The 26,634-nt window shown below is 41.3% G+C and overlaps 1 protein-coding gene across 1 annotated transcript; it reads left to right on the top strand.

Annotated features, from left to right (window-relative positions):
* The first annotated feature begins 6,526 nt into the window (after positions 1–6,526).
* TNFRSF11B (TNF receptor superfamily member 11b) lies at positions 6,527–23,371 on the top strand. The gene is made up of 5 exons (XM_075495176.1): positions 6,527–6,778; positions 16,304–16,673; positions 20,350–20,544; positions 20,865–21,089; positions 22,247–23,371. The coding sequence occupies exons 1-5, from the start codon at positions 6,749–6,751 to the stop codon at positions 22,633–22,635; spliced, it is 1,209 nt and encodes a 402-aa protein (XP_075351291.1). The 5' UTR covers positions 6,527–6,748; the 3' UTR covers positions 22,636–23,371.
* Positions 23,372–26,634: the final 3,263 nt, after the last annotated feature.

Genomic DNA, 26,634 nt, shown 5'->3' with positions numbered 1-26,634 from the left:
CATTGTACAAGGAATTTCAAATAAATTCTGATAGCCGTTTTGGGGAGGAAACAAGTTCATTATTGGTTTTGTTACTTTATTGTGATTGTTTCTGTGTATAGTCATAAGTGGGGCTTTTTGTGGGTGGTGCTGCACAAAGTCCGAGGAAGGCAGAATAGTTTCTTAAGAAACTTTAAAATGTTTTTGAAAGTACAGCAAGTAGATGGCACAGAAGTACATCCAATTTCTACAATATGTATACACACATATATCACATACACTTTTAAAAAATCTTCCTTTATACTAGCCTGGCCTGCCCCTCAGACACTCATCTCTCACGGACAGTGGGTTGCTCCCAGAGAGGGTGGATGGACTAGAAAGTAAAGAGTCTTCAAACTTCATTCAAGAAGGGTGACCTATGAACAGAGAACAGTACTGATGAAGACATAGAGATGGTTGTGGGAAAATGGGCAAGCTGAGGCTGGCCTCAGTGGCATGGTGAAGGAAACAGAAGCCACATGAAAAGAAACATGATAATTAGGAAGGGAAAGGACCACGTCTCTCTCAAAGGTGTGGACAAGATGCTTTAACTCAATTCAGTGGGAAAAGGAGAGGCTGTTGGAGAAGTTCAAAGGAGGATGGTACTGATATGCCAGAGGGCAAGGTCAGAAACTTTTTATAAATAAGGGCAAAAGCAATGCTATATGTGTCTGAAATTCCTGGATTTGTAATGTTTTCTACATACTTCACAGGACTGACATACAGATTGCTTGATCTTTGCAGCTGGAAAATACTGCTTTTATCCACAGTATTCTTTCTTTGGTTGATTTCCTTAAAAGGCTGCACTCTCTCACAGTGCTTTTTCTGTCCAACCTCAGTAAAGTCTACACTTGAGGTTCCAGTCTCTTCTCTCACCTGTGTTTCAGATTCTTCAGCATTCAAAGTCCCTGCTGTACTGTAGAGGTTTACTGCCACAAGAAGCAGCCAAGGTACTGTGCAAAGGAGCAGCCAGCTTCTTCTCATAGATGATAACTGCCTTTAACTACTTTCCTGACTGGAAGGGGAGAGCCTAGCAATCCACAGGTGGAGAAACCATTTGGATGTAAATGATACAGGCTGTCCATCAAGCTGCAGAAGCCAATAGCTGATTCACAGCTGCATGAACCCAGTGTCTGAGAGATTTAAATTCTGAGCATGTAGCAAAAAAACCTCAGATGTCCATGCAAAATTCACTGAAGGCCGAGCACGGCATCATTGCTGGCCTGACATCCTCGCGTATGTGGAAAACCAGAAGGAGGGAAAATTGGTGCTATGTTAATACCACCCAAATATACACAATGAAGTCAGACTGAAAGCAATGAAATTACAGCCGCTCCTCATGAGCTAACAGGACCATTTTCCTTAACCAGTGACCTTCAATTACAGAGTAGCAAGCAAATTAGTAGAGACAAAAAAGAAAAACCTGTTAGCCAGAAAATCTTACTGGCTAAAGCTTGTCTTGTTTCAGTTCCAGTTTCCGTAGCTTTCGGTAAAGTATGTGCTGTCTCTTTTGGAGTACTGGTGTTAACTGGAAATGTTGATTCTGAGAACAATGAATTCCTTCTTATCAAATAGTTGGGGTTTACGACTTAGTTTTTCAGAAGACCTTAAAGCTTTCTGAGTGCTCGAAGGGTCTGAATCATTGCAAGAAACCTCCTGATGCCACAGAGATCAAGTTAGGAAGAAATTCAAGGCCTTTTAGCCTTGGCAGGAATGATCTAAATGACACCGCCACTTCTCAGTTCCCAGCCCTCCAGCATCCCTTCTGTTTGAGGTTGGTTGCCTGTAGGTCGGAGTACCTGTGAAGCAGGCTGGGATGCCGATTTACAGTGCAGCAGTTTGGTGGCCCCCATACAGAGGTACAGGGCTTACTCTCAACTACCGCCATCTGAAAGTTAGGAGTCTGATCCTACTTGGTTCACGTACCTTACACAACCTGAAAAATTCACAAATCCAGAAGGGTGATGTGGTGTGAATCCACTTGGAAAGAGGACTAGAGAAGATAATGTTACCTGTAAGCTAAGGGTGTTCACATAGGGAACCAGCACTTTTCAGATTCACAAGCTGACTTAATTCCCTAGGTAGGCAAGCCCAAACAGCAAAGAATATATGGCTTTCTTCTCTTTGAAGTTGGAGGAGACGTTTGTATTTTATTGTTTATGGCTGGTAACTTTATAGACATCCTTTGACTCCAATTTTTCAGTTGCACCATTGCAACCTTCAAATCCTGTAATCCAAATCAAGTTCTGTTTTGATAAGACAAGCTCCATCTTTCCTTCTCTGGATACGTAGTTCAACAAGTGAGGTTTTCTTTTTGGTATATTAGCACCCTGTATCTGCCTCAGATTTACAAAATGAGCCAAGGTCTCAATGAAAAGAATAAGGCAAAACCATTTAAAAGATAAAACAAGCCACACAGTTAAAACAAAGATAACCACCTAGGTGGTTTTCTTTTGACAACATTATTAGCTAAATACCTTTTCTCTTCCTTCAGTATATGTTGGCATGAAATCTTTTCCCCAGGGTTTCTGAGTTATATGAGAGAAAAGGGATGAGGAAATATCGCAGGGGGTTTTCACCCACTTTGGCAAAATCTGAAACATACTTTCCTGCTACCTGAACCACTGAATTGTTCACAGATTATCAGGTTTCCTTAAGCCTCCATTTTCAAAGTTTTCCCAGGATAGTTCAGATTATCAGCTCTTACAATTTAAACAGAGAGATTAATTTCTAAGGGACTGCTGTAACAGCATGGTAGAATGCCACATTGTTTCATTCTTGCAGCTACTAGTATGTTTGCTTTCAGAGGCAATCGATCTTTTTGAGATCCCTCTTCCCCTTAGTTTGACAGAAATCTGTTAATGACGAAGCTCTGAGTGTTCTCTAAATGCAATGTGTGGTGAACTTTGAGTCCCAAGCATGAAGCCACAGTCTTCCCACTGTTTATTGCTTGGGCTCAATAAACATCACACTGATATATTGAGATGACTCAGCTACACAGCGTTCACCTGCCAGCACCAACTCACTGGTCTGGACTTGTGAGTTTTTCCAGATAGCAGACAGGCTGAAAGAGCAAAGCCATTTATAGACCCGGTGATTATAATGATGCATGGGAACAAAAATAGATTTATAACAATCATAACATCCAGGACAGCAATACAAATAGTGAGGATAAAAACCAGGGAAAGATAAATACCTGTCTGGAAATATGACTATTACTGAATCAATAAGCTGATGTCCTACCAAAAGCACGTCATTACCGATTGAAAGCAATGTGGTATCAGTAACTTTCAGCCTGCCCAAGGAAAGTGGTCCTTTTTCTCCAGTTTTATGTACTGTTACAAGTTGCAATGAACCATTTCTGTTAACTAGAGGGCTGTTTCTTCATCACTTTTAGCTAATGATTTTTAAAACAAGCTAGTCATATTCCTGTAACATGGAACGGACTACTTAATGCCTATATTCGCCACTTAGGTTTGTTAGTGAAAGAAGAAATCCTGATTTTTTTTTTTTTTTACTTTCTTTTCCTATTACATCTTGTAAACTATGTTATGGATAATGAATAATTAAAGGGACTTAACTTTTAAAAAACAATGTCAGGCTGTGTCCCTTCCCTGTTATGGCATGTAGTCACAAACGTGGTTCTTTTAAACACTGCTGAGAACAGCTTGGTTGTAGCATGGACAAGTGTTTATTACAGGGTTTACTGCCTTGTCCTATGATTCCATGCTCTGCAAAGCACATCTTAACTAATTCCCAAAGGCAAAGTGGCAATGCTGTAAAGCACTTGTGAAAACATTCAAACTGCAGTTTAAACCTTGTTAAAGCACAGTTCTTCTCTGAAAAGTGACACTAAAAATGGCAGTGTGGGATCCTGTATTTATTGTCTATTTGTGATTTCCAGATCAAACATGCTAAGTACAACTATATAGTTCCCTCCTAACATCCACAGCCAGCTCCACAGACTCCAATAAGATTAGATAGTTGAAACTCTGATGTTCATGTATTGTTAAGATGATGGTCTCCTTAGCATCTCTCCAAACCTGCTGTCCTCACTGAAAGAGATACACCGTGGCCCCCTTCCATTTAACTGAATGAGCTCAAGGAGGATCTGTTTTCTTCTCATTAACCTGTGTCAGTTTTTTCACTGCTTATGGGAGTAAAACATCTTTTCAGGCAGGTCAGCAAATCTAACTCTGAACACAAATATACACAACACAGGTGTGTTGAAGAAGATGCCACTTCTTAACCATAGCCACATTTTCAGCTAAAGAATTTTAATGGCTTTTTAATTTGTTTTCTGGTCTGTTTCATGGCATAAAATATTTCAAACTCTAGAAAATTCTGATATGAACAATATTCTCTATACACATTAACCTGTTTAAACACAGGCTTATAAGCTACATTTTTATTTCTCTAGAGAGCCAGCTGTTGTGTATTTATGGCTGGCACCAGCAATGAGAAGATACAGCCTAATCCCAAAGCCCACTGAAATTCAGCAACCACAGGGACCCTGCTGTAGGTTTGGTGCTTTTCTTTCTGCTGTATCAGAGCAGGAAGCAATCAGCCTCACCCACCTCCCAGAGACCCCTGAGTTGACCCTGGAGCTGGCTGTTCCCAATCAGGAGAAGAGATACATTGCCATGCCCAGCTCTTGGCCTCTGAGGGAATAAAGCTAGTTTGGCTTAAATAACTTCTGCTGATGCAGTTGCTATAGATTCTGGTTGACACTTCAAGTTGGTCCCTATATGGAGAATCCTGTGCTTATGCATAGCTACCCTTATATGGTCAAAGATGGCCATTTCAAAAATAGTCCTTCCCCCTACCCCACAACGAAACTGTAGAAATGTAGAGGTAGATCCTGTTTATTGGCACTACTGTCCCTCTATCTGGGCAGTATGTTCATAAATATATCTAAGAATAGATGCTAAAGTACTAAAAGGCTCTGAAAAGATTACAGGAACAGTTACAGCATCCATTCAAGGTGCAATAGTAATTGAGTGGTGACTACTACCCACCAGATGCCAGCAATACTCCCTCGGGGGGTAGGGTTTCTGTGCCAGTTTTCACATCATCTCTTACAGACAACTCATCACTAATTCAAGTGTCTTGAATTTTTATTGTCCTGACGAGTGTAATCAGCATCTGTTGCAATCTTAGGTTATGCTTGATGGGTGTTCAAACGGTTACATATGTGTAAGAAGGAATGCGCGAGGCTGTCCTGCTTGAAGACGATGGTTTCCTGACTTAGCGTAGCCGAATTTTTGTGAAACATTATGCAGGCTTTTTCCACCTCACTCTTTTGCCAATCCCGCACAGCCTTGTGACTCAAAGGGGCAAAACTGCACAGCCCAGAGCCAACATGGGCCCCAGATTTCAAATGCTCGAGAGCTGGAATATCCAGAGCTGAGGTTTTGGTCTGGCCTGTGAAAAGGGAGAGAAAACCATCTGTGAAAACTGGAGGCACATCTGGGTTTGGCTTCTACCCCAGGATCCCACAGCCTCCCATAATCACTTTCTGAATATCTGCAGGTTGGGAAAAGAAATCCTTTCCTGCACCTTTGCTTGGGAAGCGGTGCTCAGCTCTGCGCCTGGTACATGCAGGTTCCCCGGGGCTTCCGAGGAGCCCTCTGAGAAACCCAGGGAGGCAAGACCAGCAGGGTTTAATCTTTACGGCTTTAGAAAAATGCCCTTTTCTAACTAAAAGCACCGCATGGCAAGTGGGGGAAGGAAGAACAGGCCCCTGAGTCGGGCCTCTCCTGTGGACAAGGGCTTGCTGAAAACGCTAAGCCTTCCCTTTTTTTGGACACTGAATGTCACTGAAAATTCACAACCACACGTGCAAAAGCCCTGTATCCTTCCCACAGGTCTCTCCTCCTTGCAAAGCCCCTCGGGGCTGGTGCTGGCTGGTGGGTGGGCCAGGCAGCCGGACACCCGTCATGTCACGCAGGCCTGCCTTGGCAGGCGGCAGGGGCAGCGGGGCCATTCTTCGCACGCCTGCCTCAGCAGGGAAGGGAAACCAGCGGGGATCCTTCCTTTGCTGGGAAGCAAAGGCCAGTCTCCCCCTCCCTGGCCTTTGCTTCCCAGCCAGCCCCGCTCCTGGAAACCTCTGGGGAGCCGAGCCGAAAGGAGGCCTCTTCCTCCCGGGGAAATGGAAGCCCCATGTGTGCTCGAGGGCCCTGCGAGCGGGCGGCCACGCTGCCGCAGGGCCCCGGGGCTCAGCCTCCAGCAGTGACTTTTAACTGTGTCTCCCAGTGACTTTTAACCGTGTCTCCCACGAGCCTGGGGCACGAGGGAGCCGCGGTCGTCCCCGGGGCCCGCGTCTCCCCTCCAAGCCAGCTGCTCAGGGGAGAGGAGGGGGGGACAGCCAGCCAGCCAGCCAGAGCCCAATTAAACCCTCCCCTGGCCAGCCCCTGACACTCCCTCCTGCATTTTCCAGTCTGTGGTTAGAGCACTCAAAGGGTTCCATTAAGTCATCAAGTTTTACAGGTTCCTTAAAAAAAAAAAAAAAAAAAAAAAAGAGGGGGAGAGAGAGTGAGCGAGAGAGAAAAGTTTGGTCATGGTAGGGAATGAGTGATCAAAGCTGAGCCAAAGCTTCCTGTTACACCGGGACTATATATATATCGTGTCTTTAATGTTGGGGGATGTAAGCAGGCTGCTAGGAGACTGGAGCGGGAGCTGACTCTCTGCCTGATTTCCCAGCTCGCTGAGGTTTCTTCCACCGACCACAATGAACAAGTTCCTGTGCTGCACGCTTGTGGTAAGTCCCTTCAGAGAGGTAGATAGGCTTTAAGATGCATTACAGCTTCAGAGATCCTGCTGTAAAGACATACAGCTTTTCTTCTGGGGTTTTGGGTTTTTTTTTTTTTTTGTTTGGGTTTTTTTTGGTTTTGGGGGGTTTTTTGCCTTCTCTCCATTTTCTTGGTAAACTCTTTTCTTTTCATCACGCCGAGCTTTTCTGGTGAGGTTTGGAGTGCGACAGACACGTCCAGCTCCAGGGAGACAGCAGGGATTTTCATCCCACTCTTAAGGTAGTGGCATGATTTGCTTTTCTTTTGCCTTTTTTCCTATCTTCCTCTCTCCTTTTGTAAGGTTTCATCATACTGGGCTGACACAGAACACTGTATCTAGGAATGAATTTAGAAACTGTAGGCTGGGATGTTTGGTTTTGCTTTACAAAAGCTCCATCCCTGCCTGTCTTTGTAATCGTTGCTACAGTGGCACTGGTCAGTATCTCAGATACTGAGCTGGCTTTCTTACCCGGGAAAACCACTGTGAAGTCCAGAAACAAGCAGAAGCCTGCAGTGCTTGTTTTGGCTTAGAAAATTCAGCTTCATGTGCAACAAAGTGATGAATTAGTAGCTGTGTCAGTAGCTATTACAGAAAAAGTTGTGTTATTAAATCCAGTATAAGCCGCCGCTTTAATAAGTTTTTGTTTACTTGGTGATTTAGCAAGATACTTCCAGATGCAAATTTAGAGATGTTAGCAGTGCAGTAAATCTTTCAAAATGTCATTTAATCCATTTAGCTGTGTGGAATTGTATATGATGTCAGATTAATTAAAACCTGCATACAGAGAGATACTGTGTAACATCTATTTGGAGGCTATTCATCTTTTGGATAAGAAAACATTCAAAGAAAAACATTAAAAAATAATATTCAGAGCAGACTGTTATGCATGCCTGCACGGTAACTTGTTCCTGGGTTGTTTTGCTGAGTACAGTGGCATTAATGTTGTGGCAGAGCATTAGAACTGAGATCCATTTATTTTGAAAGCTTTTTATAAATGCAACGAGATTTCCAGGATCCGATGAGTAATGCATGTTTATTACTCTCTGTACAACTTTCTGAAAGAGCTTTTTGAGAAACAAACCAAAGTAATTAATGGTGCAGGGGAAGCAAAAATTGTCAGGCTCGTGGTCAGCAAATTGACACACAGGACAACTTTTTCATCTCATGTATGATGTTGTGCCTTCTTTGTCTGTATGAAAGCACAGGAAGTTAATCTGGGAATTTCAGCAACAGCCTGTTATCAGCTTGGCTTCTTATCTGTGGCTGTCATAAAATAATCACATCAGTATTTTGATTTTGATTAAATGTAATGTGCCTGTTCATGTTCTCCCATAAAGTAGTAGCATTTGGTGAAGTTCAGCATAATCCTCTGGCAGATGAGTCTCAGAGCTGAAATACGTCGGTGGCAGGAGTACATACCAGAGAGCTTCATCATTCAACTCTTTTTTTTTTATTATTAGTTAAAAGCAATTTATTTAAACTTATTGTGAAGTTTAAGCACTGTCCGTGAAGTTTAAGTACTGTCAGATGTGCTAGAGCTCAGAAAAGTAGTTTTAGGACCTGTTTTATAAGAACACTTGTAAGAGGTGCAACAGCACCTCGGCAACCTCAAAGTTGTGTGTGTTTGGCTCACATACCTTAAACCTAGTTTGGAGACACCATACCTAAAAAAGACTCTTTGGACATGATGTACTTTCAGCCTCGGCCTTTTGCTAAGGTTTCAGAAAGGGGACCTGCTGTGGTGGTGCATGCATGTACGTGTTGTTTGCTGGAACACTAAAACTGCTTACAAACAGACAAGCGTTATGAAATCAGACTGAATTGAAAGAAATTCCCCAGAGCTGGATCTCATTACTTGTCACGTAGTTACACTTGACCCTTAAACTTGACCTTTCTCTATTTTGGATCTCTGGGCGCATGTGACATGCTTTTTCTGGCCGGCCTGTTGGGTTTGCTGTGTGTAGGCAGCAGTGGCTTTGCAGCCCGCGAGGGTAGGAGTTATCTTCTGTCTGACTTTCTTTCTGTCTGTCTGCATGTGTGTTGGTTAAAAATAAAACACCAAGGTTACCAGAAGAATTTTTAAAAGATATTGTCACAATTTAAGTAACACCCACTGTTCAAATCTCACAGAAACCTTAATTTTGTTCCTTCTGTATTTAGCTTTTATGCTAGTAGATTTACTACTCTGACGGTCTTCCTGGAGAAAAACACCTGTTTGTACATGATACGGGACATACTAGCTAGATGGTTTCTCTAGCTAGATGGTCACTCTCTTCAGTTAGTAATTCTCTTCCATGCAAAGGCAGGATGTAGTGATGGTGGTAACATCCCAGATTTGGGTTATCTCTAAATCTTGCTGTCACTCTGGTAAATAATGTTCCAAAATATGAGTTATGGATAAGACACATCCTTTGGTGAGTAGCTGGTTAGTCTTTTCTGCTTTCTCCCTTCACAAGCTTCCAGGCAAATGGAACTCATATAACCAAAGACTTCCAACTTAGCACTTCTTTGGTAAGTTGCAAAACTGCTCTTCAACTGAATGTCATTTTCCTACCACTGAAAATGAAACAATAGTTTAGACCCCCAAATTGCTTTGTGAGTGACAACTAATGGTGCCTTACATGATTTGAATTGTTGACACATTGCTTTACTGACAGGGAAATGAAGACAGTGGTTGATAGCCTCAGTTTCGAATACAGGTGGCTCAGGAGAGTCACTAGTTATATTCCTTACCTAAAAGAGCAGCCTCCATGTGATAAAGCATCTTCCATACAAAAGTAGGTCCCGTTATGTCCAAAGTGAGTGGATTGCATTGAAGTAGTTGGCAGAATGGTGGAACAGCTTTATAAGCTAGAATCAAACCAGTGAAAATGACTCCATTTTAGCTTTCGTTGTGTTCTTGACACTCAGCTGCAGTCTGCCGAAAGGTGCTTTGTCTGGGCTGTGCTCTAAGTGAGCCTGCAGCAACTCACGGGGTAAGCAGTGCTGCATAGCTGTTGGCCCAAAGAGGTTAAATTCAGTAATTGCACGGGCCCCCCCAGAACAGCAAGGTGAGGAGGATGAGGAGGATGAGAGTTGAGTATCCCCCAGATGGATGGGAGTCATTTCTCCCTAGATGACAAATATTTTACAATGGTTATTTGCAATAGATGGCCATGGATCTGATCCAGCATGACACTGTCAAGTACTGGATCTATAGATACTGGTTTGATTTGACAAGCTATTGATTAGGAGGACCTCGTTAATATCATTCAGTGCTATATTTTGCCACTGGGATTTCTCTGGGGTCTGTGCATGATTTCAGTGAGGCATTCTGGCTAAGGGCTGAGGGTAAGTGAAGGCCTCCTGCTTCAGCTGTGTCCAAACACTTTGTGTAGAAAGCAAAGTAGGAGAGTTGTGAGGTTTTACTTTGAACCCAATGCAAACACTAGGAGCAATCTGACAGATGCCTTGAATGATTATTTATCACACAGGAAAATATGCTTCGGAATAGTTGTGGAATGCAAAACAGAAACAGATTTATCTTTCTCAGCAAATTAAACATTCTCCTTTGGTCTACAACCCAAAACCACAAAGCCAAGCTATATAATAATATTTTCATATGCTGAAAAGCCACTTTATTTTCTCTCACAAAGCAGTGATTTAAGGGGATGATGCTTGAAGGATTTTTCCTTTATGTGCTTTGTCTTCCAGTTCATTTTAATTCAACAAGAAAAAGCAAGCGCCTCTTTGCCTTACATTTAAAGATGAAAAGAAAGGGTGTGTACTTTCTTCGTGCCCAAGATCTGAAATGAAATTTTACAATCACATTATTTCTCTTTCAAAAGCATCTTCTAAGGGCTCAAATAACTGGACTGCACAGGCCTTTTATGTTAGCATTGTCTATGCTGACATAAAGATGGTATGGAAAAATATAGCTTCAGGCCTAATGTGTTGAGTGACACAATCAAAGAACTGCTTCTTAACCTTGAGTAACTCATTTTGAATAATTTCTCAGTATTTACTTGCATGACACTGACTTACACTAGACTTGTATTACAGTATTTACAGTTCATCCCAATTCCTCACACTGAGACAGTCATCCTGAGAGGTGTCCAGGATTTGGCCCAGGGAGATGGACGAGGACTGAGTTTTTCAGTCCTTTCAGAACTGAGCCCATGACACTTGAACTGAATTTCACCCAGTAGGTTGATAGATGTAGTTTAGATTTTGTTTTGGTTTTGTTTTGTTGTAATTATTTTGTTACTGATAGCATTTCATACTCATAGAACAAAAAACCCCAACCTTTGGGATTGATTTTTAAATTGAGCCTTGCATTTCACTACCCCTAGGAAAACCGTTTGCAACTGAGTGCACTCTGAATCAGAGTAACTGTTAATTTGTTGAGATGAACAAGATATTGATATCATTGGCTTCCGTCAGTGTTGAGATATAAAGGGTTTGCTTAGGGTTTAAAACTGCAAGAAACTGCCTAGATCTTTTCAGTCCGTTCCCCAGCTCTTCCAGGAAACCAAATGGCATATTTGCTTTCAGAAATGCATTGAGAGCTATATTTAAACTACTTGGGTTTCTTGCACCTGCTTCTCAGTAAAAGGCTGTTCCCAAACCTCATGTGACAAGAGAATCCCCTTTTCATTTGCCAGCATTATCCTTTAACGGAGAAAGTTCTTCTCTCTCCGTGTGTTCACTGTCTACCTGTACTGAATCTATAGGTACTGTTCTGACTTGCCAAGCTGTTGAACAAGTCAAGATCCTCTTCAAGATTAAGCTCTCCGTTTCCTTCTAAACTTGCTCTGTACCTCTTCCAGGCTGAACTAACCTTTGCTAAACAAGGATGAACAGAATTTTACACAGTCTTCTGAATGACAAATCCATGACTTTGGCCAAGTGTAGCACTGATAGACTCCAGCTTTGGTTTCTTAAGGATTAAAGGGTGAACATGCTCATTGCCCCTACTTCTGATTCCAGTAAACTGAAGCCAGACTTCTAGTTTTTTCCTCCTTGCAAACTGGAACATGGCTTCTTCTCCAGCAAGAGCAAAACAGGCCAGTGCCAGTGTGATTATAGGAGAAATCCTGCTTTCTGTGAAGCTTTTGGGAAGACCAGTAAGTTCTGATCATGGCATTTTCATGTGCTCAAACAGTGCTGTTTCTTACAGCAGAGATTCAGGTGTTTAGTACATAGCCCACCTTTAAGTATGGGCATTCAGGTCAATCAGAGGTTTTATGTGGCTGAGAATCTGCTACCAAGTTGGTCATAGCATAGTTTAGGAGGACAAATGTCAGGAATGACATGAAATGCATTTAATTACCACTTTAATTTGATTTGGGCACATGCTTTTGAAGGGCCTCTCCTGATCATCCTTATTTACTGTAGTTTAGTTTGCACATCAGAGCAGACTTGAAGTGCACAAAGTGGATTTACAAAAGTAAACTGGATTGATGAAAGTAAATCCAGAGACGGACTCCAGAGACACACCAGATGCACTGTAACCACTAATGCATGCTCACTCCATGAGAGCAGACTGAAGTTAGTCCAAAATACCCCCTCTGAATCATGCATAATGTGGATGTCAGGTGCTCGGCACCATCTGTTTCGCTCTACAAATCTGCTGTAACAGGTGATCCAACTTGCTAATGTAAGCACAAATTCAGTGTGTCTTAGGCCAAGAGAAAGGACAATTTAGGAGGTTCCCCTCTAGCTTATTCTGTGAGCTGGGGGACAAGAAGAGTATTTTCATTCTGTTTGTGCAAAGTTGCTGCAGTAAAACTAGTAAAAATTCTACTTAATTACCTTCCACCATTCTTCCTGCATTTTTGCAAAACTTCCGAAAAATAGATTGCTTTTACTTTGGCACTAGATGTAGGTTCAAGGATAACTTCTGATTTTCAGGTTGCATATTAACATTCAGAATACTCACGTGTGCTAGGTGTTTTCAGTCTGCATAGAAGACAATCTTGCAGATCTATTCTCTTAAGTACTATTAAGGGACCTACAGTAGTCTTATGAAGAAGTGTGGTATTGGGGATTGGAGTCTAGAAATGTACTTAACAACATACTAATGGCTGTACTGGGTCTAAGAAAAAAAAAATCCAGAAACAATGCCCTAAAAAGCCCCATATGCTGTCTATGGCAGGGGCTGATAACTGATGTGTAGAAGAGGTGGAAGAAAAAGGCAGAAAAATAGTGATATTTTTCCAAAACACTCCTCCAGGCTCAGGCAAGTTGTGGTTTGGGATTTCCAGATCAAAAGGTGATGTTTATGTTTAATAGCCCTTTATTATTTTCCTCCATTACTAAGTCAAGTAACATTTTGACCTCAACCATTTACAATGTCCTGTGGCAATGAGTTGCACAGCTCACTGTAGTAATAGGATCATAGTAGTCAAACAGTAATAGTAATGGTAATCTAGCTCTGTGTTGAATTTATTTATAAAAGTTCTGGTAAAATACTGAGATACTGATTGCATTTATAGCTTTAGTTTGACTGAAGAATCTCTTGTCATAATTGTTTATTAAATAAAAGAGTTGGATGCTGCATACATACGGCTCAGCCGCTGATGGACGGATTACTGCAGCTACATAATGTGTGTTTCTGGGAAAGAAGGGAAGACAGGTGTGATGTGCTTTGCTTTTACAAACACAAAGGAAAGATCAAATGCAAAGACTGATCGTCCTTTTAGTGATGCTGATTTATGAATCCTATTATTACGGTTATTGGTTATGCTCATTTAGATTAATAGTATTCTGGTTGCCATTAATAGTTCACAGCTATTGATAGTTCCAAAGGCAAAACTTCACATGGCCTCACACACGTATTGTTCAAGTATTTTTTTTCTCAATTTTTAAAATCAATTCCTCTCAAATTGTGTTGAATTGTTTTCAGTTTTTATTGGCTTGCTTCACATAGCTATAGGTTCTTCGGGAAGCAAGTGCCTCCGTTTTGCCCTACAAAGCCCCATGGTCTCATACCCTGATCATTGAATTTGAATTATCTTTAATCCTGAATCATTCCCTGCAGCAAAACTTCTCACTTGCCTCGTATATGATTTCTAATGGAAATGATTGAGTAAGGAAAATAGAGAAAATCTTGTTGTTCTTGCTCCTGCATGTTGCAGGGGGGAGTTGAGCAGTCATGAAATGGTCCACCTAACAATTCAGCACCTGAAAATGTGTCACCAAGGGCAGAGGCATGACCCAGAGGAGCAGATTCTGCTGCAGTGACAGCTTGGGGATTGTTGTGAGCCGTGCATTGCAGAGAAGGAAAACTGGCGTTTCTCCGTGAGGACGTGCTGCCTGAATGTCTGGTTGCTGTCCCTAATCATTTTCACACACGTATTGTTCAAGTATTCATCAGTGTTCAAGATTTTCATCTGCGTTGGGTATTGTCTTGGGTTTCCACAGACATCTGCATGAAATGTGGGCTGATGCTTGTCTTTGTAGCCTCTGTGCCGCATGTTGCAATCTATTATGTTCTGCGAAGAGAATGCGTGTGTCCATGCCAGTCTTGGACTCTGGGATGCTGTATTATCTATTACTGAATAAAAACCATAGAAGAAAACCTGACAGTTCACATCAACAATTAATGGGATTACCAAGACTTCCTTATTACTAGAGTAATAGCTGTAGATTTACCAAGGGTGGGTGCATTTTTCATCAGTGGAAAGCCATTCACTATTAAAAAATGTGCTGCACCCTCTTGTTAAATAGATCACATGAAACAGATTCAGTCATTTAAGAAAAATGGAACGGTACATCAACCTTCAATGAGTAATAAGGAATTTCTCACAATGGAAGAGATTGTGCATTGAGACCACAAGAAAAAGTGGGATCTCAACCTGTAGAAATCACAGATTGGACAAGTTACAGGGCTTAGTCAAGGGTCACTAGAAGAGACTGTGGGTGGGCTGCAGATATTCATCCCTACTATCTGCATTTCATTCTTCAGCCTAAGTATAGCTGCATAAAAAGTGGGTTCATAGACAGGCAACAGGAGAATGCACTTAAGAATATTTTCTTAAGCAGTAAGAGTTCCTAATTTAGGCACCTAATATTTGGTGCAAATGCTGTGACTTATGTTAATGCAGATGAACGATTAAATTGTTTCTTCCAACCTTAATAAGACTATTGCTTAAGAAATGCCATGCTGTGGCAGAAGTGAGACCCTTACATGAAGCATCTTTAGGAAATACAGAGTCTGAATGAATAAAAAGAGTTAATTCCACTTACACTTTGGGGACATCTGCATTGGAAAAGAGGAAAATACGTTCTTGAAGTTGAATTGGCAATTCTGTATTAGCTGACTGGGATTAAAATAGCAACAAAGATAGTCAGCTGGATCTATAATTTGAATGGATATATAGAGAAAAATCTTCATTCAGAGCCAGGTTACTTCATCTTTATAAAATGTACAAGTTTTAGAAGAGAAGTGGCACGTCGGTCATGCAGCGCTGGGACAGAGCCGGGTTCTCAGTGGGAAGAGTGAGCTGCCAGCGGACCCTGTGGGGCTCGGGGCGGTATGTAGGGAGTAAACCTGAGAGGGTTTTTTTTGATAGGCTGGTGGAATCACAAATCTTCAGTTATAAGACCAAAATGACATGATATGGAGGTCTCTGCAGAAGGGCAGGGTCATATCAGATTGCTAGATCCCAAATCGCGCCAGCAAAGCAGACTGTTGCAGGAAGCAGACGGAGCGTAGTGGTCATGACGTGTGCTAGTACTGACCAGGTCCTCACGACAGCCATAAGCTTGTGGTTTTAGATAAGAAGTGAAAGCATTGGCCTGGCCTCTTCCAGCTTGTGTGATTAAGTTCTTAATGTACCCTTCATAAATTGCAGCATTCTTTACATTTGCCTGAAGCTGCATCTTCATACTTGACGTAGCTGCCACGTATTATCCCCAGAGCTGCTGCATTTCAGTACAAGATTAAATGGAAGGCATTAAAAAGTAACCTATATTGTTCAAGCCATTCGTTGCTGATAAAAAGAAATATTGTAAGGAATCACCTTTAAAGGTATCTGTGGTAATGGTGCAGTACGCTGGTCAGATTTATATGCTCAGATACCATTTCTTTTGCATGTGAAGTACTTGATACGTAAGAACACCAGAGTGCATAATCCCCACCTTGCTGTGCATCAAGCGTGTTGCCAATGAAACTAATAGGTCAGGTTCTCTGGTGCCAGGCAGTAAAAGGTCATTGCCCAGTGATACTAAAAGGGTGTAAATAGGAGAAGAATAGAGTCTACATCTCTGGAAGAACAAAGAAGTACTTACATTAGGAAGATTTGCTGGGTAAGATCCTAAAATTTTCCCATTCTAAGATAGACATGGGAGAGTCCAGAAGCTGGCTAATATTTTATAAATTTCTAATGCAAACATTTTTTTGAAGATAGTGACAGGATTAGACTCATGAACTCATTAAAATGTAGGTTCCTTTGTGACCATGGCGCACCCCAGAACTAAAGCGAGCGATTTTTTATTTTGCTGTTGCTAGCTCTTGGATATTTCTGTTAAGTGGACCATCCAGGACGACTCTCCCCCCAAGTATCCCCATTACGACCCAGGGACATCTCGTCAACTGCTGTGTGACCAGTGCCCTCCTGGGAGCTACGTAAAGCAGCACTGTACAGCCACCAGCCCGACGCAGTGTGCCCCGTGTCCGGATCAGTACTACGCCGAAGAGTGGAACAGCAACGATGAATGCCAGTACTGCAGCACTGTTTGCAAAGAGCTGCAGTACGTCAAGCAGGAGTGCACCAGCACGCAGAACCGCGTCTGCGAGTGCGTCGAAGGCAGATACCTGGAGCTCGAGTTTTGTTTAAAGCACACGGAGTGTCCTCCTGGATTTGGCATTGCACAGCCAGGTATGTACCACTTGTCAATACGCACAGACTTAATTAGAGCTCTACTGCACGTCGATGGCTCGTGGCAGTTACAAGACTAGGAAAGGGGCTCGTCCAGATGAAATTACAGGACAGTAAATTGTAAAGCCAATTGAACCTGTTCCTAGTCTGCATCATTTGGACTGTAGCCAAAGGAACATTTCTCAGTGGAATAGCCTGCTCCTACTGTAATATATAACTTAATGGCAGTAGCAAATGCAGCAAATTGCACTCTAATGAGAAACATGATGGATTGCCTCTTTTAAAGGAACATTATCTGGAATGTAGTATTTGTGTGTGTGATAAATAATAATGTTTTTCATTTTGAAATCTGCTGTTTCAAGCAACTGTATATCTTGACAAACACCAGGAGCACTACGTGTTTGACACCAAGTGTATAATTATAACAATATTAATATAGCTCTAGCATCACAGCAATATGTGGTAATAATTAATTATCAGCATCCTAAGTGGAACTCTTAGGGAAACTGTTACTATTATCAAACAACCAACTGTTCCTTTGTCAAGCAGGCTGGCATTGTGCTGTATGTCTGGTGGGGATACAGAGTGAAGCAGCGCTTTTCAGTGGAGTGTATTCTTCATTTAAGACAACATAAATTGTTAAACCAATAATAAGTTCTTGTTTCGAAACAAAATACATCATTTATCATTTGGCAAATGTCATGGCCCAGTTTAGCTCCAGTATTTAATACAGCCTGAAAGAATTGTAAACTGTCATTGTACCGGAGATTGATAACTGCCCGGAGAAGAGTACTGAGGAAGGGAATACAGAAAATCAAACCATCTCAGACACGAACCCGTAGGCAACCAACCTCCAGACTACAGAATTACTTCCCTAGGAATTACGTATAGACAGTGAGAAACACGAGGGCTGGCCTGTACATTTTAGAGCTATGCTGAATGACAGGTCGGGAGTCCTTTCTCGTGTTATGAACATCTCATTGGAGAACAACTTTGCTGTAAGGGAGTAATGTCGCTGCTGTAGCTGCTCACTGTTCCCCTAGTAATTGGTTACCTAAACACTACCCTGATGCTCTTGCCACTGCTAAGCATTTCCACTGGCAGCTACCGCATTTCCATACTATAAACCTTCATTAACCTAAATCGTTATCCCCAAGGGTTTGGGTTAATGAGGTTCCACTGGACCTCGGCAGCCAGTCAAAAGGGGACAGAAACAAAGTTCTCAGAAAGCTCGTTTGGGAAGCAAAGAAGTATAAATTCTCTGAGCAACCAGTCTGCTGCATCCCTGTGAGCACAGTGAAACTGTAGCAGACATATTTGAATCCCTCAGTTCAAAATGAAACAAACTTTGGAAGAAGATAAATTGTTCAATCGTGTAATTTATTGGAAAGTTGGTTTCCAAAAGACCATCAGAATGAACCAGCTAAACCCAAGCAGACCTCAAACAAGGAATGAAAACATTGTAAAAATAATTGCGTCCCCCTGTGTCAACAGTCAGTTTTTGAGGTGAGGCATCGACTAAGAATTTAATAAGCATGGACCACACTGTGTTCCCGCTTTCTGCCATATGATAGCCTTGAACTTTGTCACGATGTAAATTTGTAAATTCAGGTGAAATAAAACCTAAGTGAGAAAAACACGCTTCCACTGCCACACAGGGAGATGGTGTGGTCCAGTGTCTCATTCAAAGCTTAAAGCATTAGAAATCTGTTTCCCCACTGCCGGTCGCTCGTGATTACGTTGGGCAGATCACTTTACTTCAGTAGTCCCCTTTTGTGAGCGTAGGTTAAGGTTTTGTTCCTTTCTGCCGCAACTGGCCCTGTACACGGCAGAGTTTTTAGCAGCAATGTGCTGGGGAAGCAGCGCTGCTAGGAGGCTGCACTATCTCCCCGGTGGCAGCTGCCATTTCCCTGGGGAGAACAGGGCATTCCAGGTGAATTGGAGGGAGTGGCGAAAGGGCGGCTGGGCTGCGGCGGTTTGTGCCCTGAACGAGAGCGGCCAGATAAGCAGCAAAGAAGAAGCTGGCAAAGCTGGGAGGTGACTTTCTGCTCAACCCTGAGAACACTGATGGATTACACAGTTTATTTCCCTCTTGCGCCGCAAAGGTTATACAGGAAGCTCTGAGCAGAATGATGAGCCGTTTGCGGGGACTCTCCTTTCTTCCCCTTCCTCGCTGCTGGAACACAACAGCACCATGTCTATAGCAGGGAAAGTTGCTAAAAATTCAGACTTCTCAGCAAAGCTAATTGCTGCCTGCCCAGGTGCAGGTGTTGGCTGGAGTGCCGTACAGCCCAGAGCTGCGGGCAGCACACATTGTGCAAGAAAACGCAAGGGCAGAGGCTGCTGCTGTGGGCTGGGCGCCGGCTGCCGAAAGTGGAGGATTTTGTGGGTTTGGGTCTCTCATTTTCAGATGCACAACTAAAAAATTCTCCTTTGTTTTCACTTGCTGTCTGATGAAAGAAGTGCTAGGTTGGTTGTATGCATGTATTACTCTTTATTTCACAGCTGGTTGAAAACTGAAGATTTGTACTCTTTTTCTCTAAGGAAATGCTCAAAATAAATACAATTTACTTGACAGCTAGCATTAAAATAAGCATCCACATGTAAATACTTCCAAAATACACTAGATGGAGGCATTTTCTTATTCAAATATAATTTCCAATTATTTCCAAAGAATTTTAAGCACATGCTTAAGTTCATGTTCAATAATGCAATATTAGATATTAGACTTTAGGCACTTGCTTAAATGTTGGCTGAATACTTAAATGTTGACTGAATAAAGATGAATTAGGAGTGAATATACAGCATTTAGAGGTGCTGTTATTTTCCTGCCACTGGTAGTTAGGCTGTTTGCATTGTTTCAGATTTCATGCAATAATTTTCTTCCTCTGTCAATGTGATAGAACCATATATTGTCATCCTATTGTTACATCATATATTTGATTCTGAAGTAAAACTATGCCTTATAAAAGCAAAACAGCAAGCAAAACATATGTATGTATATTAAATATTTTTGCTGTATTGGATGATCTACTTTCTTTGCTTTAAATAATATTTTATTCAGGCCCAGAAAAAAGTTCAGAAATGTTACTGAAATTCTGTATTCCTGTATAATTTAATATTTAAGCAAGGAAAGTACTTTTCAGAGGGTCTTTAGTTGATATTTAGTTGGGTTATATTTTTAGCTAGAACTAAAGTAACCCATTCGAGTAAGGTTCTGGGCAGAATACAATTTAAAGCAGGTTCTTGTGCCATTTAATTATTTTACAGAGTATTTGTACAGTTGAAGGATGAAGGTCAGACATCATGTAATGTCTGAATAGACTCAAGTAATTACTGGTTTAAAGATATTACTTTACTAAATTACTGATTCAGTAATTTACTGAATTACTGGATCAGTAATTACTGATTTTACAGTTGGTAACAAGTGTATGTAAGAGTACTATTTACTCTATTACTCCAGCAGGAACATCATTCTCTTAAAGAATCTTTTTTGGTTTTACAAGCTAAAGTGGGTTTTTTTGTCTAAATGTGATTCCTTCATAGATCAGAAACGTGAAAAGCAGAAGCATGACAATTTTGGGAGGAATATTTTCTTTTAGTTATGTATTCTTGTATTTTTTTTTCATAATTGAGGTTATATGTAATTGGATGCATTGTTTTCCTGTTTCCACAGGTACCCCTGAGAGTGACACTGTATGTAAGAGATGTCCAGAAGGATTTTTCTCAAATGAAACATCATCCAAAGCAGCCTGTCTAAAGCACACAAACTGCAGTGCATTGGGTTTGAAAATAGCATTGAAGGGAAATGCAGTTCGTGACAACGTCTGTCAGGAAAATACAGATATGGCACCTCAGAAATGTGGAATAGGTATGTATCATATTAAGGAAGAGTGCTCTTGAAAACATACCTTTAATTGCAGTTAAAATGACTGTATCAGCATTTATGATAAAAATATCTAGCTTGTTAGCCATTTGTCTGCTATGGTGATGGCCATAGTAGAGTTCTAATTATTGTGGGTCAGACCAAATGGAACTCAAGCACAGAGAGCGACAGCACTATAAAGACCACTTCTTAGTTTGTTTTTTAAGCATTTTTTTCTTATCATCCTTGCTACTTGCCTTTTTTTTTCAGAGACAAGCAGGGTAACAGAGATCAGAACAATTGACATATTCTTCTTCTCATTTCAGATGTAACCCTGTGCGAGGAGGCTTTGTTCAGGTTTGCTGTTCCTACTCAGCTCACACCTAACTGGCTGAACATACTGGCAGACAGTTTGCCTGGGACAAAGGTTAGCACAGAAAATATCGAAAGGATTAAACAAAGGCACAGTTCTCAAGAGCAGACCTTCCAGCTTTTGAAATTATGGAAGCAGCAAAACAAAGAACAGGATACGGTGAAGAAGATTATTCAAGGTACCTTATTTTGATAGCACGTATATTAAAAGCAACCTTCTAAATGGCATTTTAAAAATTGCTTGGGATCAAATACCTCCTGGTGATGTGTTATGCTCTGAGGAGGACCTGCAGGGCTTAACTGAGATTTATTGATGCAGTAAGCACAGGGAAGTCGAGGGGAAGCAGGAAGAGAATTCAGCTTCTCCTGATCAGCTGAAGACTGAATTCTTCCCAGACTTGTAGCCCCCTTGGGAGCATGTGTGGTGTCACGGCCAAGATCCCCTTTTGAGATTGCACAACATATGAAGAATTTTGATCAAATGGGGAAAATGTTTCCCACTGTTATATGCGAGCAGTGGCTGTTGAAGTTAGAGGGAGCTGGATGCCTGCAACTGAGACTGCAATTTGTTTTCTATAAAGTGGAGACTGACAGCTCGGACTAGGACATCCATTCACAGAATGGGGACGCATGGGAGTGAGGAATACACAGACAGGCTTTCCCTTCTTTTTCCCTTCCGGTATCTATTTGTCATGCCAATTCACTGCTTTGTTTGTGCTGAATCTGCCAAGACAGGTGTCAAAGGTGAAACAGTGCTGCAATGTTAACACCAAGGTTTTTATGAGAGTCAGGCCAACTCTTTTCATGTAAGCCACCAACAACAACCGCCACATTCGAATGACCTTTTGTCCACTCAGAATAGATTTGAAAAATCCTGCAGAAATGTTTTTTTTCCCCTCTCCTTTTTAGTTTGTATGCTTATGTCAGACTGTGAAGTGTCTAGAATACTTCAAAAACCAAAGTGACTATTTTAGCAAACCTTCCTAGACATTTCTGAAGAAGAGCAAAATTATCATTCACTGGAACCAAATATTAGGAGTCCTATCACATACACAGAACATTTTACAGGACAGATGAAACAAGCGTATAGCAATAAATAGTTGCTATGAAGTTTGTTTGTAATTTGGGGCTGTTTGTATTTGCAAAGTTAAATAAATTCTTAAGTGCTTTTCATAGTTGGAGCCTAAAAAAAAGCATTGCTGAGACAATTATTTGAAATAAAGTAAAAAAAAATTGGGAAGGAATATTCACCTTGAAATTTTGGAAGTTTTTTTGCAGGCCATGGTAAAGTTGTAATGCAATTTACTTACCTCGCTTTTCTTTTCGCTTTCTGTAGATATCGATCTTTGCGAAAATAGTGTCTTAAAGCATATTGGCCACCCGAACCTCACCTTTGAACATCTCAACACACTGATGGCAAGCTTACCAGGCAAGAAAGTGGGAAAAGAAGATATCGAGCGCACAATGAAACTATGTCAACCTACAGAACAAGTTCTGAGGCTTCTCAATCTGTGGAGAATAAAGAATGGTGACCAAGACACCATTAAAGGTTTAATGTACGGACTGAAGCACTTGAAAACATACCACTTTCCGAAACGAACCATCCAAAGTCTGAAGAAGGTGATTAAGTTTCTTCACAGATTTACAATGTACAGATTATACCAGAAACTCTTTTTAGAAATGATAGGGAACCAAGTTAAATCAGTGAAAGTAAGATGTGTCTAATTCAAGATATTTTTCATTCTCCACTGACTATTTTTCCCTAATTACTGCCAGCAGTAATTAAACTGGAACGTTGTTTCCCTGCATTATGTCTTACTATTTATAGAAATGCCTGACTGGAATAGCTCTAAGTCTTTTGCAGTGTTTTTGGAAGGTTTTTTAATAAAATAACTTTTGTAAAAGCTATTAACCTGTTGATAACACTAAGAGCCTGATTCTGCATTTTTGCACATTCAGAGTTGAAAAGCCCCACTATAGTCACTAGATGAGAAAAGAATGCTGGACCAGGCTCTACTACAGTATTTGCTATTTATATTCTTTGAGGAATAAACATTTTTGTTGTACATATTTATTAAGTTAAATGGAAATTGTATGAGACTGAATTTTAGGAAGAGAAATGAAAAGCACGCTGTATATTTTCTAGTTAAACAAAAATGACCCCATATATTTTTCTGGCAAAATTTTGTAGCATGCTCTAAGAGTTATTAATTTCTTTACATTTTGTATTTAAAAAATATTATTGCTTAGTTTTATTTGTATAAGTTGTGGTATCGTTTGGTAGGGATGTTTTAATTTATCCAATTATTTTAACTCAAATACGGTGAAAATATAGCGTAAGTGACCTGAATATTTAAATATTCTGTGAGGAAGTGAATGTACCATATTTAAGAAGCTGGATTTTTATATAGAATTTCATAATCTTATTTTATAAAACAATTAAATTTTTCAGTTTACTTTTTGACTGGTGTTTTACTCTTGACACTGAAGTAGGAACTAATAACAAAGACAGACCATGTGGATTTCGCGCCTTATCTTGGGCTTGGCTCTCTGCTACTCCCTGTCTGGTCTAGTAGTTAATATGTGAGCCAAGTAAATATTGACCAGGACTGGATTTTCATGGTCACTGTACAGGTGTAAAAGAAGGTAAAAAGTATTAAAGGTTCTAGTTCAGAGGGCCCAGGCGGTTGTGATACAACCGATTACAACTCCATAGACACATTTGGCCCAGCATCACTCTTGGCCCGGCGTCATTCTTGGAGAGCTCACAACCTTTGCCCTAACCACAGCTTGTAATTTCATGGAGGAAAGATGATGCATGGCCCTGACGGGCTTGGAAAGCCTCACATATTGCCACTATGTTTAAAGGAAAGGAGCACGGAGAGGTCACATTAAAAAAAAAAAAATCATTTACCGTTGCCCTCAACTACAGAATGAGGCGCCTGCAAAGAGATGGGCCCCAAAAAGGGGAACAGGGAGTGTATGAGTGTTATTATCAAAAGCTCACATAATTTTAAGGACCAGTGATCATTCACATTGTAAGCCAAAGGCTTCGGTGGCTGCAGAGAGAGACTGTGCTCTTGGTTTTTTCTTTCAACCACGCAAACAGAGCTTGAATATTCAACATATGCTTTTTCCCTTGTGTAAAGGAAAGAAAAGCCATTCAGCATTTAGCCTTGTATGACAAATATTCCTCTATTATAGATGAGAGGATCTTAAGCAAAGAATGAGAAAGAGATTCCTGGTAGATATGATAGGTGCTCATCAGAAGTGCTGTCCTTATGGAGAGTACAAATGGGACATATTGCTTTAAAATATTTGGGTTTCATTTTTCACTGAATTCTCACATCACTTTTTGTATCAAAAGGAATAAACTCCCTTTTATATTTCACATGCTATATATTATCATCTCATTTATCAGTGTAGCTGAGAAATGGTGCTGAACACACACAAAAAATTCCTAGTTTTGATTTGATTCATTTGAAATAATTTACATACTTTTACAACAGAAACCATTTTTACATATAATTAAAAGATGATAACACCAGAGTCTCAAATTTGCAAAACAGAGACCAGATGCTTCCATGACTCTGCCAGGCGTGGAGGTTTGGGGTGTTGTAGGTATTAAAATGAGAATAATCATCTTACTGGCAGCGAAATGAAGAGGATCCCACAAGCCTCTTACAAAAATTTCCATCTTAATCCTTTCTACGTTAGCTCTGTTTAATACAACAATTTAGCAATTGGTAGTATAGTTATAGTATCAAGTAGTATATAGTTAAAAAATGTATCAGTGGAACCACTTTAACAGAGCTATTGGCTAGAGAAAAGCACAGTTGCTTCTTAGTACATGGTACTGTTTTTAATTTATACATTTATACTTCCATATTCCAACTAATTATATGTAAGGCTCATTGTAAATAACAGTAAATGTTTGTGGCCCTTCATGAATGACAATAGTGAAGAAGGTGCTCAGAGCCACAGAGTATAGTTTATGCTATAGCTACCATATGAGCATGCACATGAGCATGCTATGCTCATATGCTACCATATGAGCTTCACTACAGTAGAGTATAGCCTTGACTGGATTTCCTGGGAAACTTTAGCATTAAACTACTACCTATGCCTTTGAAAATAGGATTTTTTTGTTTTCCTAAACATAAAGCTATACCTGTTTAATGAATTATACCTGTTAAAGCTGATTCAGCTAACCAGGTGCCCACGCTCAGGTAGGCACTTCTCAGCCAGTTTATGCCTCATTTATCAATTCAGCTGTGCTCAGCTGGAAGGAATCGAACTCTTCACATCCTGAGCAGGCGACGCTTAAACCATATTCCCTTCCCCAAAGAGCCTCCAGCTCAAAATAGCCAAGACAAACAAAAGCGAGACCCAGGATAATGAGGGAGAGGGTGAGGCAAACAGAAAGTGGGAGGGTTGCTTGGAAAAAAATGTGGGTTTGGGGGTGGTAGTTTGTTTTTCAGGGAAGGCTGCAGAAGGAAAGAGGAGGTGTGCGGCGGGCAGCATGTGGGAGAGGGGTCCCCGTGTCTGTGGCACGGAGGAAATGTCGCTGCGGGGAGGCAGCGGTGGGGGAAAGGAGGGAGCCGTGAGGGCTGGGGACAACCGGCCCGAGCTGGGCCTTGGGGGTGACACGAAGAGGGATGCTGTGCTCAGGGACCCTGACCTGCCGGGGCACCAGTGCCTGGTACTCCCAGCCTGGCTGGGGACCAGACTCAGGGGAAGGCAACCGTTTTGCCAGCCCGTGGCTAGCGGTGAGGCCGCCCCTGCCTTGGGGTGGAAAGGAGGAGAGGAATGGGGAGGAGAGAAGAATGTGCTGCCTCCGCTGCCTCCGCTGCCTCCGCTGCCCACGGGCAGGGGCAGGGTTTGTCCGGCCGTGTCGGCTTCTCCTTCGCTAAGAAAATGGAAAAGCAGTTTCAGGAATATTTGAGGGAGACGGTGAGACGGACCTTAAGGCAGGTTCTTCAGCTGTCGTCTGTCCAGCCACCCTCTCAAAGAGTGGAAACAACCCTCAGTTATCAAAAAATACCATGGGTTAAAGCAGAACCTTACAATTTCAAAATCTTCTACAACCCCATTTTTTAGATCTTTTTTATACGCACTTGTCCTCCAGCGAGGGAGTCTCTTGTGTCCCAGAAAATACACCATGTTTCGGAGTAGGAGGGAAATTAAAGAAGAAACTAGATATTAAGCTCTTTAATCATCTTTTTTTACGCTGTGCACACCACCAAGCAAAATAAATTCCTGGTCCCTGACTGTGACTCATGGAGGCTCTCGTATTAAAATTACCAATCAATAGTATAGTCTGCTATAGACTGAACATTTGAAAAATAAAGCCAGATATTAGATAGCTTTTAAAAAGTTTAGAGAGCTGGATAATGAAGGTTCAAAGAATTGGTTAGGAATGCACACGTCTCTAACCAACCACCACATACACACGCACACACTTGCACACACTCACACTCACACACCATACACCATGAATACAACTTGTACCGGGGGCTTCGACAGGCTGTGGTGATGAATTCAATTCAACCAAACCCTTCATCGCCCTCAGACACCCATCCTGCCCGTGCTGGTATGGGTCAACATTACCATCTCCAAGGCTGAGGTATCTGGTTTGCTTGTGAATCACCTTCAAAGTGCCCAAATTTTCAGCCTTAAAGTAATTCAAAACTGTCACTCAGAAACAAGCAAATACTTATAGAA

This window comes from Mycteria americana, chromosome 2 (assembly GCF_035582795.1).
Source record: "Mycteria americana isolate JAX WOST 10 ecotype Jacksonville Zoo and Gardens chromosome 2, USCA_MyAme_1.0, whole genome shotgun sequence".
NCBI lineage: Eukaryota > Metazoa > Chordata > Aves > Ciconiiformes > Ciconiidae > Mycteria > Mycteria americana.
The sequence above is the reverse complement of the archived record's forward strand: the minus strand, read 5'-3'. Positions and strand labels throughout refer to the sequence as shown.

Coding starts and splice junctions, on each gene's coding strand:
- TNFRSF11B (XM_075495176.1), top strand. CDS start 6,749: ATGAACAAGTTCCTGTGCTGCACGCTTGTG. Junction 6,779..16,303: donor TCCTGTGCTGCACGCTTGTG/GTAAGTCCCTTC, acceptor TGCTGTTGCTAG/CTCTTGGATATTTCTGTTAA. Junction 16,674..20,349: donor ATTTGGCATTGCACAGCCAG/GTATGTACCACT, acceptor CTGTTTCCACAG/GTACCCCTGAGAGTGACACT.